The sequence below is a fragment of the Numenius arquata genome, chromosome 12, assembly GCF_964106895.1.
Source record: "Numenius arquata chromosome 12, bNumArq3.hap1.1, whole genome shotgun sequence".
Lineage (NCBI taxonomy): Eukaryota > Metazoa > Chordata > Aves > Charadriiformes > Scolopacidae > Numenius > Numenius arquata.
The window spans coordinates 4,679,698-4,697,383 of record NC_133587.1 but is presented as its reverse complement, the minus strand read 5'-3'; the positions used below and the strand labels follow the sequence as shown (position 1 = coordinate 4,697,383).

At 61.1% G+C, this 17,686-nt stretch overlaps 2 protein-coding genes across 2 annotated transcripts; one reads left to right on the top strand and one right to left on the bottom strand.

Annotated features, from left to right (window-relative positions):
• Positions 1-481: 481 nt before the first annotated feature.
• On the bottom strand, positions 482-4,776 carry PDYN (prodynorphin). Its single transcript, XM_074156806.1, is given in 6 exon segments — positions 482-1,057; positions 1,373-1,520; positions 4,369-4,517; positions 4,519-4,614; positions 4,617-4,724; positions 4,726-4,776. Coding segments are annotated over 6 exon segments (1,128 nt in total).
• A 4,047-nt stretch (positions 4,777-8,823) lies between these two features.
• On the top strand, positions 8,824-17,398 carry STK35 (serine/threonine kinase 35). Its single transcript, XM_074157568.1, is given in 4 exon segments — positions 8,824-8,878; positions 9,792-10,048; positions 10,050-10,533; positions 16,686-17,398. Coding segments are annotated over 4 exon segments (1,509 nt in total).
• Positions 17,399-17,686: the final 288 nt, after the last annotated feature.

The window sequence follows — 17,686 nt, the reverse complement described above, 5'->3', positions numbered from 1 at the left end:
CCGCGCTGGCTGCTCTGGCCACCTACCAGCCCGGAGGGACTCATCCTGCCCTGGCTCGTCCTTCCTGGTGCTCAGAGGCCATTGTGCTGTACATCAGCTGTGATGGTTTCCAGACCCTGCTGCACTTCTGCACCACGGGAGAGTGGAGAATACATGACACCCCCCCCCCCCCCCCCGCCTCGATTTGCCCCCACCCCGGAGCCCTGGGGCTGGACCCACAGCCACACCACCAGCAGCTGGAGGGGTGGCACTGTCCTCTCAATGCACAGGGTCACTAAGGGATGGGCAGGTGAACCTGAGAGGGACAACTGGGGATGGGGACCCATTGTCCCCTGGCCGGGGGGGGGGAGGGGGTGAGGGGGGGAGTGAGGCAGGGATGATGCCAGTCACGCCGGGCTGGGCAGGGGATGGGGATGGGGGTGATGGCGTGGTCCGGGCTGGCAGCGTGGAGACTGTGGTGCCGCCCATCCCACACCTGGCTCTATAGGTCTGAGACCTCCCCTGAGTAGGCGCTGGGGTCCTCATCCGACCGCGTGGTCACCTTGAACTGCCGCCGCAGGAAGCCCCCGTAGCGCTTCTGATTGTCCCACTTGAGCTTGGGCCGGATCCGGCGCATGAAGCCACCATAACGCTTGTGCAGCTCCGCCAGCTCCTGCCCCTCAGCCCCGGCACCCGTGGGCTCCTCGTCCCCATCACCTGCTGGCCCTGGCCCCGGGTAGTCCTCGGGGGCTGCCCGCTCCTCTGGCTTGCGGCCAAAGCCCCCAAACTTCTTGCTGAGGCCACCCTTGGTGTGGGCATTCTCGCGCAGCAAGGAGAGCAGCTTCCCCTTGGCCATCATCTTCTTCATGAAGCCCCCATAGCGCTTGACCGGCGCCGGCAGCAGCTCACCAGGACCCAGCTCCTGCTCCAGCTCTTCCTCACCCTCCTCTGCTTCCCGAAGGGACGGGTCTGTCCCTTCGGCCAGGGCCACCAGCGGGGCCAGGAGCGCCAGCGCCTTCCTGCACGTCTCCCACTCGGGGCCGGGTGGTGAGGAGCCCTGGCATTCCCACAGGCACATCTGCAAGACAGCAGCACCGGAGCACCCACCAGCATCACCCCACTGCTCGGGGTGACCCTCCTGTGCCTTCCTCCCACCCCACCCTGGGGGTGCCCCCACCCCAAGCCCAGGGGTCCGCACCCACCGTGCTGCCAAGCTCAGCAAAATGCCAAACCTTGCATGTTCCCAGCACCCTGGGGTGCCCACGACCACCACCCTGGCACACCAAGCTCTGCCAACCATGCACCAGCACTCGTGACACCCCCACCGCTGTGACACACACACACACACACACACACCCCCCCCCAGTAATGGCTGCATGGGGCCGTCACTCACCAGGGGCCGGACGCTGCTCTCGGTGCCGCGGATCTGGGCTGCGCAGAGGGAGCACTGGGTCACGCAGTCAGCGGATGCCACCGCGGCCATGGAGAGGCAGAGGGCCAGCGCCAGCGCCTGCCGCGCCATCTCACCCCACAGCCACTGCCTGGGGAGGGAGAGACAGCACAGAGCCCATCACCTTCCCCGCACCGGCTCCAAGGACCCCATCACCACCCCACTGGCACCCTCAGCGTGGGGTACCTGCCACCTCCACCTGCGTGGCTGCTCCTGAGGACACGCACCAGGACCTGTGCCCATGGGACTCACCTTCGGGTGCCGCTCCTGGGTCCCAGGCAGGGAGAGAAAAGGTCAGGAGTGACTAGCAGGGACACCACGGGATGTGATCCCTTAGCCCAGATGCAGCCCAGTTGTTGGCACAAGCCTTGAGCCACGGCCAGGCCCCCAGGGCCACCAATGTCCCCGGGGCAGGGACTCCATCCCATCCCATCCCATCCCATCCCATCCCATCCCATCCCATCCCATCCCATCCCATCCATCATTCCTTCTGTACCATTAGAAAGAAAAGCCCCTTTTTTTCTTTAGCGTTGAGTTTCTCTGCAATATTGCAATCGCTGCATTTGTGCGGTGTGGAGGGGATGAATCACTGGCTCTCCCCCTTGGCCTTGGGGAAGAAAAGCACCGCAATCGGAGCCATCAGCAGAAAGGGACAGGAGGACGCCATCATCCAGTGCAGTCTCACACTCCTAGGTTGCTGCACCAGGGCAGTCCCGGCTCCCCTCCCTCCCATCCGCCGCTTCTGCTGGGCTGGTGCAGAAGGAGGGAGGGGGAAAAAAGCCAGATTTCAGGTGGAAGCCTACCTGCAATCTGCGATCGCAGTCCTTCAGCCGTGCCAGAGCCTCTCGCCTTCGTGGATGAGGCCAGAGAGGGCTGAACACACCGTGCAACGGCTGGGAGAGGGGCTGTGCCAGCAGCAGTGCCTGGTGCCGCTCCAGAACCCCCCAGGTGAGGCTGGAGAGACCAGCGCTGGCCCCAGCTGCAGTGCCACGGGACCGCGGTGCCACTGGGACCATGATGGCCCTGGCAGCGAGAGCCGACCCCAAAGGGGTGCGCTGGCAACAAGCACCCCCCCCCACCTCCTTGGCTGCTTTTATCTGGGGTGGAAAGGCATGACCCAGAGGGATCTGTTACACATGAATGACGCATATTAGAGACTATTGTATTCTCCAGCAGTATCTGCTAATGTACTGTAATTGGCACTGATGAAGAAATGTTAATGCCACAGTATTAATTCATGCTAGATTAAAATTTAATTTGAATTATCTGCACCATCGTGTGTCAAGCTGTCTGCATTCCTCGGCTGCAGCGCGCACCGGCTCCGTGCAGCCCTAAGTGCATCCCCTCAACTCGCCCCGGCAGAGCCGTGGGCACCAGGGTGGGTAGATGCCCAGGATGGGCACAGGCACGGCGGGACCTCAGCCAGCCCTCGCCGCTGAGACACAGCGATGGTCCCTTATTGCCTCGCCGCCACCGAGACAGCCCCGACGAGCGAGGACCCACCAGCCGCGCAGGTAGGTGCCAGCTGCAGCACCGAGAGGAATGAAACTTCCAAGAAAAGCCACTGGCTGCTTCCCAGCAGCTCCACTGGGAAACCTTTTTATCCCCGCTTTTCCCACCAGCTTCCCCTCCCTTGTCCCTGCCGTCCTCCTCTGCTGCCGGCAGCCCCGTACCCTGCTAGCAAGAGAAGAACGGGGGACTTCATGGCACCCAGGGGAGCTGCGGCTCTCCGGGGCACAGCGGGACCGAGGACCCTCCATGCCCAGACACCCTGGGACACCCTGCTGCAAACGTACCTTGTCCAAGCGGTGCCACAAATGCCCCCACAGCACTCCCCGTGCTTCTGCAGCGAGGGGGGGGGGGGGACACACTGGTAAAACTGGGGCAGGAAAAGGGGAGAAAAACAAAGGGCTTTGGAAAAAAAGCAAAAAGAAGGACACAAAAGGAGGAAAAAAAAAGCAGAGTTAGAGCTCGATCCTGCGTTACCTGGAGGAGTCCCGAGGCTCTGGAGCCGTCCCTCCTGCAGAAACGCCTCGAAAGGATTGTGGCAGCGTCTGGCAATGCCAGAAGTGGGTCCCGGCCACCGCAGCCACCCTCAGCACGTCCTACCTGTGTCAGGCATCTGCCGGGATCCCCTCCTCCTGTCCCGTTTCCACTCCAGTTTTTGGTGCCCAGGCTTTGCTTTTGTGCGGAAAAGCCCCGAGCTGTGCCTGTGCACCCTAGGGGTCGGTTACAGATTTGGCAGCCCAAAGAGAGACAGGGACTCAGGACTGTGTGTGTCAGGCGGCACAGAGACCGACATCGCCCCCCCGCCATCACGATTAACCTGCGATTATTTCTAGTGAGGGATGTGAACAGCCCTCCCAGGCTGAGCAGGTCTCTCCTCCCACACAGGTCTAACTCGGGCAGGTGAGGACCCTGCAGAGATTTCTGGTGGAGAAGAATCATCCCCTTCCAGCCATCCCTTTCCTCACCTTTAAAAGTGGTGACGCCTGGAAATGCCTTCAGGACAAGGCTCCTCAAAAAAGCCGATGACTTTTGGAACAGAATTGCAGCGAAACCCAGCCCTGAGGTCGCTGCTACTGCTTGGGGGGGGAGACAGAAACCTCTCCCCATCCTCTCCCCCAGCTCCCTTTGACCCTCCGAGCCCCGGGTGTCCCTGCCGCAAGGGTGGAAGACACGGCATCGGTGTCGAAACAAACCCCAGCGAAGCTCTGGAGAGCAGTTCACGGGCTACAAAACCGCTCGAGGGACGAGAGGAAGCACCTGCAGCCGGCCGGGAGCCCCTTGAAATAACGCAACCAGCCCGACCACAAGCCACTCTCGGCACCGTGGCTCGGGGAGGTGTTTTTAAAGAGAGTCACTCTTTGGTGAGCAGGAGTGATACTCCAAGCTGTGCCCGCGCGATGGGAGCGGGACGGCGACCCCGGCTGCCCTACCTGCCACTGCTCCCCGTCCCGCCGAGCACCTGCTTCGCCGACTCAGGATGGGTCGTGGGTGGTGGGTGTCCCTCCGTGTGTGTCAAGCTGAGCCGGTCATCGGTGGCGGTGGCAAGGCCACGCTGGCTGGTGGCCCTGCAGCAGTGCCCCAGGGTGCCCACCGGACTCGCCGCCCGCCGGCTCCCACCCCGCTTTTATGGCCACGGAGTCTCCTCCTGCAGCGGGGCCCGGCTGCGTTCGGCGCCGCGGAGCCAATCGGGGCGAGGGAAGCTGTGAATAATCAGCCCCGCAGCATCCTCACCACCTCCCGAGCAGGCTCTCCCGCCGTGCCGGGGCCTCCCCGCAGCCCCCCGGGCCACCCCAGGGACTGGGGTGCATGTCCCGCTGCTGCACCATCACCGGCTGCATCCCTCAGGGATCCCCGACAGCCTCTGTCCTCAGGGCCAAAACGTGTGCTCCAAACACGGGAGGTGGCAGGGGACCGGGATGGGGTCCCAGCTGCGTGTCAGAGGAGTTTGGCTGCCGGGGGTGTGATTTGCCCCTGCCCACCAAATTCAAATCCTGCCCAAGAAGGAAGGGGGGATAGAGGGGAGAAGCCCTGACTCCCTCAACTCAGGCTGGGGAGAGGCACAGTCCTTGTGGCGATGCTGGGGGGAGGAGTGAAGCCCATCCAAAGCTGCTGGGAAGAGCGAGAGGGTCTTCATGTCCGCGGAAAGGATCACCCCCCCCAATCCACCCAGTCCGGCTGCGGCTGGGCAGCAAAGCTCTCACAGGGAAACCCCCCACTTCTGCCCTGAAGGGGCTCAAACCCACCAGGCTTCCCACCACCCCCCTCTCCCCGTCCCCCCTCCTCCTGGGGACAAATGCAAAGAGATGAGCCACAGCGGAAGTGGGGGGGGGGGGGGGGGGGACAGAGACCTCCCCACCTTCCCCACTTCAGCCCTGAGTCCTGTGCACACATTTCCAAGTGTGATTTTGGGGGTGAAGGAGGGCAGCACTGGGCACCCCCCAAGCCCGTGCACCACCATCCCCCTGCACCGTGACCCAACAGAGGTGTAGGGCTGGGGGGGGGTCTGAGGCACAGACCCCCCGGCGTAAGCCCATCCTGTCCCATCCCCTGCAGCCCCGGTGGGTACGAGCGCACCCCACACGCTGCCGGCAGCGCAGCCCGTCCTCTCGCCTTGAAGACGGAGCTATTTTTATCGGAGCTCAAGAGGGATGTTTCCCAGCAACCTGCCTTTCTCCCCGGCTCGAACACCGGCTGCCGGACCCGGTGCCCCCCGCTCAGCCCTCCCGGTGTTGGCAAGGAGCACAGGGGCCATTGGCATGGCAAGGACCCTCCACGGGGCACCCAGAAGATGCAACTGGGTGAGCAGGGCAGCCTGCCCATGGTCCCTTGTCCCCAAGGCTGGTGGCTGCCTCCGCTAGCACCTACGTTTGGGGTGCCAGGCTCTGCTCCCCAGAAAGCACGTGGGATCCCACGGCTTTTGCTTGGAGGTGGATTTTGGCTCCCCTGGGCTGGGGCTGACCAGGCTCGGAGGGACTGAGGGAGCAGGGTGAGGCAAGAGCAGGGGCATCCTGCATCTCCCCAGGGCCAACAGAGGAGACATCTCCTGTGGGACCCATCCCGGGAGGCAGCAGCGCTGCAGCAAGGGGGGACGGAGGCTCGGGCCCCATGAGGGCATGGGCAGAGGGCAGCCATGGCCCCCCCTCACTGCGATGTGCTGGGCTGTGCAGGCACAGAACAAAGCCGAGGAGAACAAAACGCAGCTGCAAACCACCACAGACACACTCAGCCGGGGGGCTGCCGGCATCCCCCAGGCAGGTTTAACCCTTGCTGCCGGGACCAACAGTCCTGTGGGCACCACAGACACAGCGGGGAGGAGTATTTCTTACACCAAACCCATTATTTCTATCAAGTAGCCCTCCCAAGTCCTCAAGTCCATCCCTAAAGCCCGGCCTTCCCAGTTCAACCTGTTATGTGGGGAAATGGCTCCATCCAGGAGCTGTGACATGTCTCTGGGTGAGAGCAACAGTATCACCCCAAAGGCCGGTGCCTGCTGGGGACATGGAGTGTGGAGGGCATGAGGGTGACCGTGGCTGCCACCAGCCCCCCACCCCAAAAGCTGACCTGCTTGCAGCACCCCCCTGGAGCCCAACAGCCCGGGGTGCAGCCACCTCCCAGTGCAGGGTAATTGCACCGGAGGGAGATGCGGTTCTGGAGACGGAGCAAACCCCACAGGAACAGAGAGAAAAGTCGTTTGTAGTAACGTTCCTTCCTCAGGGCTGATTCTTTTTGCTCCAGGAGGGAGGTCAAGTTACTCCTGTCCCCCAGAGCGGAGTCCTATTTTCTAGGTGTGCTGCATATGTGCTGAGCTGGGTGAGAAGGTCCTCCCCAGGGCCGGTCGTGGTCCGTGCAGGTGTGGGGGTGACAGGGTCCCCCCGGGAAAGGAGCTGGGAGCGAGCCCACCCACCAGCAAGTTTAATTAATATTCATCTGCCGCTTCCTAATGGGAAACCGTCTCTGAGTCACACTGACATTTCCCTGGGACAATGGTAATTAAGCACCTGGGTAAGAGAAATGTGCGGTAATAGAAAAGTTAAGTTTTCTTAACTACATGAGTGAAAAGCGGGTTTAGCGAGGAGGGGGACGAGCGTGCGCACCAGGCTCCCGCGAAAGCAAGTGGGAGTTAATGGCAGATAACGTCACCCGCGGCAGTGGCACAGCTCTGCCCCGACGCCCCCAGCCCAGACACGGCACCTCTGGCTCCGCAGCCACAAGGGTGGCTGGTTCCCCGTCCTGAGATGGGGGTAAGTTGCCCCCACAGGCAGGAAGAGCAATGCCAGTCAGCTGGACTGTCCCCAAGGACTGGGACCACAACTCGGTGCTGCCGGTGGGAGCATCCCATGGGAACCAATCGCTCCGCTGTGGTTCCTCCAGCACCATCAGTTTTATCCTATTCAGTGCGACATGTTTTTTCCAGAAAGTCCTAAAATGTTCACTCTCCCTCCTGGCCCTAAAGTGACACCAGGCTGCCACGGGCAGGGCAGGAGGTGGCCTTTTTGCAGGCAGATGTGGGCACAGCAGCAAGGGCTGCCTGTGGCTGCTGCCGGGCTGCAGGACAAGGGGTACACTGGATGCATTTTGTGGGTCATGAGAGGCACCACCAGCTCGGGGGGAGAATTTGGAGGGGGGGTTAAGCCCAGGGGTCTCCTCCCAACCACCCACAGGAGCTGTGCAGTCTCTGATTGTCCACAACAGCACTGGGGCGAACATCCAGTAGCTGCACTGGGATGATCTGGAGGCAGATGCCAGGTGGGCAGCACTGAGCAGGGCGGGGGGGCCCACCCCTGCGGGGGACGCAGCAGCGGGTACAACAGCGGCGTGGGACCAGGAGCCGATTCAGCCCCTGCCTGCATCATGCTGTGGCGGTTCAAGGTCACCGCGCAGCCCAGGTGGGCACACGTGCGGGCACACGGTGACCTCCCTGCGTGGGCATGAGGCACAAGTGGCCACTCTACGCCAGAATAAAAAGCAGAGCCCATGGAAACACGACGAGTCACGCCGCTGCCATTGTCCCCACCGCAGAGCGGCACCGGGAGCAGGGGGCTGCGGCACGGCCCCCGCATCCCCCAGCCCCAGAGATGAAGTGGCCCCACTTAAAAGCAAATTGGGTTCAAACCACTTGCAGGAGCCACAGCCTGCGCAGTGCCACCGAGGGTCAGCCCCACCATGGGTGCTATCACCCACCCCACACGCCAGACCCTGGGTGCCGGGAGCTCTGGGGGTCTCCATCCCCCTCCGGGGTGGTGGGACCGGCATGATGCAGCCTGTTTGTGCGATCGGAAAGGCACATGCCTCAGAAATGAGTCAAGAAACTGGTAATTTTTCAAGCTCCTCCGTAAAGTGGCTCTGCAGATGCTCTCCTCGACCGCCAGCAGGGTGCCTGCCACTAATGTCATCCATGTCGGGGGTCAGGAAAATGTGGGGAGAAAAGAACTGGAGAAAAACCTGTTTTATCACCATTCCCCCTCTCCCAGCCCATGGTGGGGGGGGTGGCACAGTGGCATGTGAAGCCCCAAACCCTGGAGGCCACTGGTTGCCCACCCCCAGCAGCACCAAGCCCAGCAGCCCTGATGCCGGGATTAGCCCTTCCGCACTGCCCGGGGAGGATGGATGCACATGAAGTCCCCAGCCGGGGGGGTGAAGAACAGTTTGGGGACAGCGTGTGGGACAAGGGCCCCTGTGTGGGGACGTGGCCATCCCACACCACCTGCCCGTGGGAGCAACGTGGCCAAACCAGCCCCGCAGGGAGCCAGGATCCCAGTCACAGGGACATCCCGGGGAGACACACTGCAGCCCGGGGGGGGACACCGCCGCCTCTCAGGGTCCCGGCACCTGGCAGTCGCTGTGCCCCGTGTTTGGTGGCCGATGCATTTCCCGTCCCACGGGCGATGCTCTCCGGGATCTCAGCGACTTTCCCGGAGAACTTCCAGCTGGAAACCCCCGGTGAGCCCCGGGATGGGAGAGTCAGACCGTCCCCGGCAGGGTGGCCGGGAGGGACCCCCAAATGCTGCCGAAGGGTCTCAAACCGCCCCTCACCCCCGCGTCCGCCCTTCCCGGTGCGACTGCACGGCTCCGGTACCCCGACCTCCACGCACCACACGGCTACCGCGGGTGCACCTTGCCCCCTTCTCCCGCTGCACGGTCCCCGGGGCATCCCCCCCCCGCGGGGTCACTGACACCCATCCCGGTGCACCGTGCCCCCTTCTCCCGCTGCACGGTCCCCGGGGCATCCCCCCCCGCTGGGTCACTGACCCCCATCCCGGTGCACCGATCCTCCTCCCCGGGGCACCACCCCTTCCCCGGGGCATCACCCCCTCCCCAACGCACCGGCCGTCCCGGTGCGGTGGGGGGGAGAAGGGGGCGGGGGGGGGCGGGCGGGTCACCCCCGCCGTTACATAAGGGGTTACGTCAGGGCGCCGCTGTTATCCCGCCGCCGCCGCCCCCCCGCGTTAACACGCCGGTGCCGCGCAGCACCCGGCCCGGAGCCCCGCCGCCACCACGCCTCAGGTGAGCCCCATGAGACGGGCCCGCACCGTGGCGGCGGCGGCACCCCTCCCCGTGCGATACCCCGCGGGGTGGGGTCGGACCGGACCGGACCGGCCGGGGCAGCAGCAGCGCAGGGCGGGCGCCCCCATGACCGGCCTGTTTACACCGGGGCGGCGCCTACCAAGGCGGCGGCGGCGGCGGGGGGGGGGAAGAGGGTGGCGTGGGGGCAGGCCGCCTCGCTGAACCCGCCGCCGCACTGAGTCGCCCGGGCGGCTCGGCGCCCCGGTTACCGGCCACCGGGTTGGGGGACCGGACCGCCGCCTCCTCCACCCGCTACGCGGGGTGTGTGTGTGTGTATTTGTGTGTGGAGGGCGAGTCCCGCCGCCGCTGCCACACACCCCCCGCCCCCCGTCTCCACACACACACACACCTCCCCACACACACACCCCCCCCGCCGCCGCTGTGGTTCGTCCCGCCCCGCCGCGATTGGCCGAGCGCTTAAAGGGGCAGGCAGGGCGCGCTTTTCCGCCCTCCGACGCGGCGGCGCGTGCCCCCTCGCCCGCGCGGCGCTCGCCGGCTCCGCGCTCCCCGGCGGGCGGGGGGCGAGGGGGGGCGCGCGGCGGCGGCGGGCGCCATGGAGCCGGCGGACGGCGGCCGCCGCGGGACACAAAGGGCGACGCGGCGGCGGGCGGCGCGGCGAGGCCCTATGGCGGCGGCGGCGGCTGCAGCGGCGACGGTGGTGGCGGGGCCCGGGCCTGGTGTCGGTGGTAGCGGTGGCGGCGGCGGTGGTGGTGGTGGCGGCGTCGGCGGTGGGGCTCCGCGGTACAGCCTTCTGGCCGAGATCGGCCGCGGGGCCTACGGCGTGGTGTACGAGGCGGTGTCGGGCCGCAGCGGCGCCCGGTTGGCGGTGAAACGGATCCGTTGCGACGCCCCCGAGAACGTGGAGCTGGCGCTGGCGGAGTTCTGGGCCCTGACCAGCCTCCGGCGGCAGCACCCCAACGTGGTGCGCTTCGAGGAGTGCGTCCTGCAGCGGCACGGCCTGGGGCAGCGCATGAGCCACGGCAACAAGCGCAGCCAGCTCTACCTGCGCCTCGTCGAGACCTCCCTCAAAGGTACCCCTACCCCCCCACCCCCAGAACCCTCCTGGGCACCCCAGGGTCATCCTCCCTGGGTGCAACCCATCCCCAGTGTCACCATTCCCCCCCCACACGCACACACACTCTGGGGTTATCCACCCCCGGGTCTGCCACTTCCCTGCTGTCATCGATGCCCCCACACCAGGTAACCTCTGGGATACCCCTGGGATCACCCCCCCCTTCCCAGACACCCGCAGCCTGGGCAGCCCCCCCTTGCCCTCCAGCATCACTCCATTGCTCACATCCCTCCTTGGCATCACCCTGACCTCAGAGGAGCACCCAAAGATTCCCCCCACCTCTTGCAACATGCCTCCCTGTACCTCAACTCGCCACTTTTCCAGTATAATTGCCCCTAGGCTCCCCCCACTGCACCCCTGGTTGTCCCAGTCTCCTCTGTCACCCCTGCCAGCCCTGGGGTCCCTCTGCACTGCAGTGCTACTTGCCCAGGCATGCTCCCCACTGCTCCATCACCTTCCTGGGTTCTGTCCCTGCAGGGCTCCCCCTCAGGGTCCCTCTGCTGCCCCAACACCCCTTTTTGCTGCCACCCACCCCAAACGCCCCCCGAGACTCCTGCAAGCATCACTTGTCCTGGCCCCTGCCCTGTGCTGTGCCCTTGGGCTCTGCCTGTGTCCCCCCACTACTCTCTTCCCTTCCTCTGTGTGATGCTCCCAGGGACACCCTTCCCTAAATCCCTAACCTGTGCCCTGCCTGTGGGGTCCCTCCCTGTGTCCTGCACTTCTGCAGAACCCCAGCCCTGTGCCCCTCCTCCTGAGGGACCCCATTATCACTTCCAAGCTCAGACCCAGCCCTGTGGAGCATCCCTATGTGCTGCCCTCAGGCCTTCCCTGCACCCTCTGCCAGTGCGTTCCTCCTCTTCCTCCGTTACACCCCCCTCCTGGGGCTCCCTCTGCTATTCTGATCTGCGCCACAGCCCGTGCATGTCCCTCAGGGACCTTCATTGGTCTCTGCCCCAGTCACACCAAGGGGACATCTTCCCCCTCCCCACCTGAGCCACAGTCCCATCTCCTCTGAGTGCCCCAGGGCTGCAGCCCATTATGGTGCCCTGCCTGTTCCCTCGAGGTCTTACATCTTTAGGACCTTTCTTTGTGCTCTCCTGTCCCCGTTCCCCCCACCCACCCAGTCCTGGTTCTATGGGGACAGCCCTAGAAGCAGCAGTGCCAGCAGCATGGGCTGACACCCCCATCTTTCCCTGGGGTCCATCAGCAGCATCACGGGGCTGTCAGGAGTCACCTTCTCCTGCCACAGCCGATGATTGTGATAGTGACATCTCCAAAATGCTCCCTCCCTCCCTCTGCTCCCTTGGCTGCTTGTCAGACCCAGCTCTGCCAACGTGCAGTGAAGATGTGGAAAAATACCAGAGCTCTGTATCCTCAATGCCCCCCAGCCCCCCCAGCTCATCCCAACCCCTCCCTTCCCCGAACTTGTGTGCCAGGGCTCCCATCTGCTCCTTGGGGAGCTCAGTGTCCCCACGCTCCCCAGTGTAGCAGCCTCTAAGCCCTGTCCCAGGCTTACAAACTTCAGGTAGGGCTGCTGAGACCCATCCTCCGAGCAAAACTCAGGCTCTCAGACTGCCCCTACCCTTCCTGTCCCCTCCGCACTCCTGGGGGGACATGTCCAGACCTGATCCTGCTCTCCCTTCACACTCCACAGACAACCACTCAAGGGAGCCTCCCCAAGAAGGGCAGTGTCCAAATTTCTGTATAGCCCCGGTGCTTCCTTTATGTGCTTTTGTGGGCACAGCTCCCTGGGAGAGGAGCCAGCTCTTCCCTTTGGGTGTGTGTCTAGCTGTAGCAACTCAAGCTCTTTTTGGCAGATATGGGGGTTTCCTGCCCCACCATTTGTCATGTGGCACACCTCGAGAAGAGGTGGCATGGCTTGGGGAAAGCTCTTGGGTAGCTATAGGTGTCCCCTGTCTCTTGGCAGGGAGAGAGAGTCCTGACTTGCACGCCGTGGGGCGGGCAGGAACCTGCCATGGTCTTGCTGCACCCCTTTGAAGAGGGGAGCAGAGCTGGGCTCTTCATCCCAAGCACCAGTTTCACTCCCCAAACCAGAGTGCTGTCTGCCTTCCTCCTGACTGGGCTGCGTTGTGCTGGCCACAGGCTCGGGCAGAGGCTGTTCCCTCTTTCCCAAGCTTTGAGTCTGATACGGCACCGATAAATATTTTCAAAACAAAAGCTAGTGCTAGATGAGCCTCCCAGGTTCTGCTTGCTCTTCCTTCCCGGGCTGCCTGCGTAGAGCCATCGTGCTGTCGCTCCAGCCGAGGTAGCCAGCACGTAGCCGTGCTGCCGTGCCATTCTGCACGACCGCAGCTGGGCTATTTACGGGCCTGCACAGATGCTGTGCCAACACGCCGGGGCTCAGGGCACGGGGAGGGAGGCGGGGGGATTAGTCGGAGACTTTCTGGATCGGGAGCACAACTGTCGGGATACCAGGCGATGTCGGGTCTCGGCTGCAGCGCGGAGCCTGAACCGTCATCATTTTAATGAGATGTGGAATAATAAATTTAAGGACAGAGCGCAAAAAGGAAGCTGAAAGCCCGGCACTGAGCCTGGAGGAGAGGCATGGACCTGAGCAGTGTGCTTGGTGCCCTGATACACGCACACGTCTGGGGCTTGTGCACGGCCACGTGCCCCTCTTGTTGTTCCTAACCCACAGCAGTGATGGAGCTGCCTTAAGTGAACCTGTATAGGGTGTTGCTTCCTAGCATGTCACCCATGGGTGACACTGACTCGCTGCCGGTGCTCAGCCACGCTCGCAGGCTGCCCTGGCATCGCCCACGCGTGTTACCATTAGTTCGAGCATCCAGGCTTCACGCTGCTGGTTCTCATCTCTCCAGCGCAGCCTCTTTGCACAGAGGGAGTCGGAGGTTACATGCGACAGTGGGATGCTGCTTCTGATTATTATTTTTTTTTCCCTTCGATGCTAGGCAAATTAACAAGCTGTTAATGAGCTCCCAGGATAGGTCGTGGGAGCGCTGCTGCAGGTTTGGGGAGGTTAGTGTGTGTCGCCCTGCTTTTGGGCAGGGAACACACAGGGATGCTCGCTTCGTGATGTAGACCAGGTCTGGCCTGGCATCTGCATCTCTTCAGCCCTTGGCTGCTTGACTTCAGTTTGCAAACATCATCTTTAGGAAGCGGCTTGCCAGCTCTTTATGTTTAAAGCTGTTTGTTTTGAAGGCAGGAAGATGATTTAACAACTAAAATACTTTCAGATTATAGAAAGAAAATGAGGAAATATTACTCTTGGCTTGAGCCTCTCCTCGCAGCGCTCCACCCAAAGTGAAGTGCACGGTGCTAGCAGCTACTGCTGGCTCAGCGGCGTCCTCCCTGCTGATGTCCAGGGGCCAATTTTTAAATCAGAGGCTTTGTTATGCTAAAAACAAATCTTGGCTTCTTGGAGCCAGCAGGTCTGTGCTGCTGGTGAGCTGGAGTTCGAGCTGATTCCCTGCGGGAAGGGGCTTTGGGCAGCGCTGCTGTGTGAATGCTCACCCTCCCACCTGTGTGCCCTGGCATGATGCTCCTGGCCGTGTGTGGGCACGGTGCTGCTTGTCCTGGGGCAGTTCCTGGCTGAGAGGACCCAAACCCTCCTGCACTCCGTCTCAGGGCTACATGGTGCTGAGGGGAGCAGGAAAGCAAAGCCCTGTGCTCTGCTGCGCTGGGGTTTAGCACATCTAAGGTGGCAGCAGCAGTGTGAGCTGGGGCTGTGCAAAGGTCTCCGCTCCTGGGACTAGTGGCCTCTGTTTCCATTTCCATGCTGTCATGTTAGTCTCACCAAAGGGTGGCTCGCACCAGAGAACCTGCTTGTCCTCGTTGGTGTTTTGGCCTCCAGAGCCAAGCTGTCCCATGCTGCTCCCAGTTGGCCCTTGGGCTCACGTGCTGAGCACCCCTCCAGCACTTCGGGGGTCTCCTTTGGCTTCTCAAAGTGCACCCAGTGCCCCGTGTCTCCAGCCTGTTCACGGTCCCCCCCATCCCCCAGACCTAACCTTCATCTTCTGCTGAGGGCAGGGAGGTGTAGCCAAATCTTTCTGTTGTGCAGGCTTTTCATTTCCATAGCAGTAGCCATGGATACAGACTGTTTGTGCAAATAACCAATATTCCCACCCACACCGATCACTGACCATTGCAGGCGCCGGGTTTGGTGTCCGTGGTAGTCACTGGCTTTACCTGCTGCTGGAAGTTTGCTTTCCCAGATGTTCTCTAGGGCTTTGCTGAAACAAAACCCAACTTTGTCAAATGGGTGGGGTTATTTAACTGCTTTCAAAACACTTTGGATTCGTCTCTGCGACTCGTTAACTGTGGCAGAGGTGAGTGGTGTCCTCCAGCTTTCTCCCTTATGGTGCTTGAGGGTGGAAAATAGTAATAATAAAAAAAAAACAACCTAGTTCCTAGAGCAAAACGATGCCCTGGTTGTGTGTGCAGGCTCTGACTGTCACCTTGGTGCTCTGTGAAGGTGATGTGGGATCTGGCAGCAGGATTGGCATCCTGGCATGGGCTAAGGGGGCCGGGTTTGCTGCCGGCGGTCCCCAGGGCATCCCTAGGATGCCCTGGGGACCGCCGGCAGCAAACCCGGCCCCCTTAGCTGATACAATGCTGTTGCATTTCTCCATATGTCTGGTTTTTGTCCGAGACAGTGATTTGCCTTGGCGGGGGGGGTGTGTGGAGTAAATCCTAGATGTGATGAATTGGGAGCTGAGACGCTCTGAGCTTGAAGAGGTCAACGAGGTGTCCGGTGAAGGAAGAAGCTGTTGGGCCGTAATATTGAGTAGCAGCGCTAAAGAGCGAGGCGACAGTTATATTCATAAGCGTGGCAGAGATTGCACTTAAACGTCTGCTATTTGGGCCTCCAATTTCTTCTCTTCAAAGGCTTGTTGGCGCTCGGCGAAAGCCGTATGAAGTGGCAGAGCTCCCCTAGCACAAACACAACGCTTAAATGCACAAATTTTAGCTTAAGAAGTGCCGGAGCACCGCGGGGCTGTGACACTGGTGTGGCTGCTATTAGCGAGGCTGTAGTGGCACAGCGTTAAGGGATGTGATTTATTCCCCACTTGCAGTTATACTAGTAAAGCGTAAGGTATAAGCCAGCCTTCGCCTCCTGCGGCAGAGCTCAGGTGGGAGAGCTGGTGTTCACGCAGAACTGTTTTTTTTTTTTCACGTAGACTCGTTGCTAATTGTGCTTTCAGAGCCTGTTGCTTTGGCTTTCAGAGCCTGGGGAGAATTGCCTGACTGTAGTGGAGGAAAATAACCCTCTGCTTCCAAATTCCCTGCAAGCACCTGAGAAGATGTGTGCTTGGGTTATCCTCCCCCTCTACTCTGCCCTGATGAGGCTCCAGCTGGAGCACTGTGTCCAGTTCTGGGCTCCCCAGTTCAAGAAGGACAGGGAACTGCTGGAGAGGGTACAGCAGAGGACCACAAAGATGATGAGGAGCCTGGAGCATCTCTGTTATGAGGAAAGGCTGAGGGACTTGGGTCTTTTTAGTCTGGAGAAGACTGAGGGGGGATCTGATCAACACCTATAAATACTTAAAGGGTGGGCGTCAGGAGGATGGGGCCAGTCTTTTTTCACTGCTGCCCCGTGACAGGACAAGAGGTAATGGACACAAACTTGAACATAAGAAGTTCCATCTAAATATGAGGAGGAACTTTGAGGGTGGCAGAGCCCTGGAACAGGCTGCCCAGAGAGGTGGTGGAGTGTCCGTCTCTGGAGACATTCAAAACCCACCTGGAGACGTTCCTGTGCAACCTGCTCTGGGTGGACCTGCTTTGGCAGGGGGGTTGAACTAGATGATCTCCAGAGGCTCCTTCCAACTCCATATCATTCTGTGGTCTCACTCGCACACCTGCACTTTGCTGGGAGCAGGTCCCTGAGCTGGCTCCCAGGCGATAAATATGGCGCTGGTGTGTGACACTCAACAGAATTCTAAAGGACTTGAAGCCACAGCAGTGTCAACATCGCTGCTGGTGCCCTGCGATGCGATAGGTCCCCAGTCACATTCCTAAGGCCTTTACTATCTGTGTAAACCAGACCCTTTTCTTGCCTGCTCTGAGTTCCTGTGGACATTTTGTAATGTGTCGGAAAAACCCACTCTTGTTTTTGTCTCTTTTGGTAAGGTGAGAGGATCCTGGGCTACGCGGAGGAGCCTTGCTATCTCTGGTTCGTCATGGAGTTCTGCGAAGGGGGAGACCTCAACCAGTACATCCTCTCACGAAGACCCGACCCGGTGACAAACAAGAGCTTCATGCTTCAGCTGACCAGCGCCATTGCCTTCCTGCACAAGAACCATATTGTCCACCGGGACCTGAAACCAGACAATATCCTGATAACCGAGAAGTCTGGCACCCCCGTTCTCAAGGTGGCCGACTTTGGGCTGAGCAAGGTCTGCGCTGGCCTGACTGCTCGGGGCAAGGAGGGCACGCACGAGAACAAAAATGTGAATGTGAACAAGTACTGGCTCTCTTCGGCTTGTGGCTCCGATTTCTACATGGCGCCCGAGGTCTGGGAGGGACACTACACCGCCAAGGCTGACATCTTCGCCCTCGGCATCATCATCTGGGCCATGATTGAGAGGATCACTTTCATCGACGCGGAGACCAAGAAGGAGCTGCTGGGGACCTACATCAAACAGGGGACTGAGATTGTGCCTGTTGGGGAAGCGCTGCTAGAAAACCCAAAGATGGAGCTGCACATCCCTCAGAAACGCAGGACTTCCATGTCTGAGGGCATCAAGCAGCTCTTGAAAGACATGTTGGCTGCTAACCCGCAGGATCGACCCGATGCCTTTGAGCTTGAAACCAGAATGGACCAGGTTACATGTGCTGCTTAAATTCAGGGCAGGGCACTGCTGTGCTTTACCGCTGGGTAAGTGATCTGCAGTTTTTGTATTATTCTGTCTGCTGTACCAGCCTGATAATGCACTTTGTAGTGACACAAAGGAGTCTTTTATGTTCCAGAGCTATTTCTATAGTGATTCATCAGAGCACTGCTTCGTAATATTTTTCCCCCCCCCCCCCACCTATTCTACTGCAAAAATAAACTAGAGGTGGGAAGCAGAATTAGCAGCTGCACGTCCTGCTGTTGCCAAAAGGCCCAATGGAGCTGGCAGGGCTGGGTA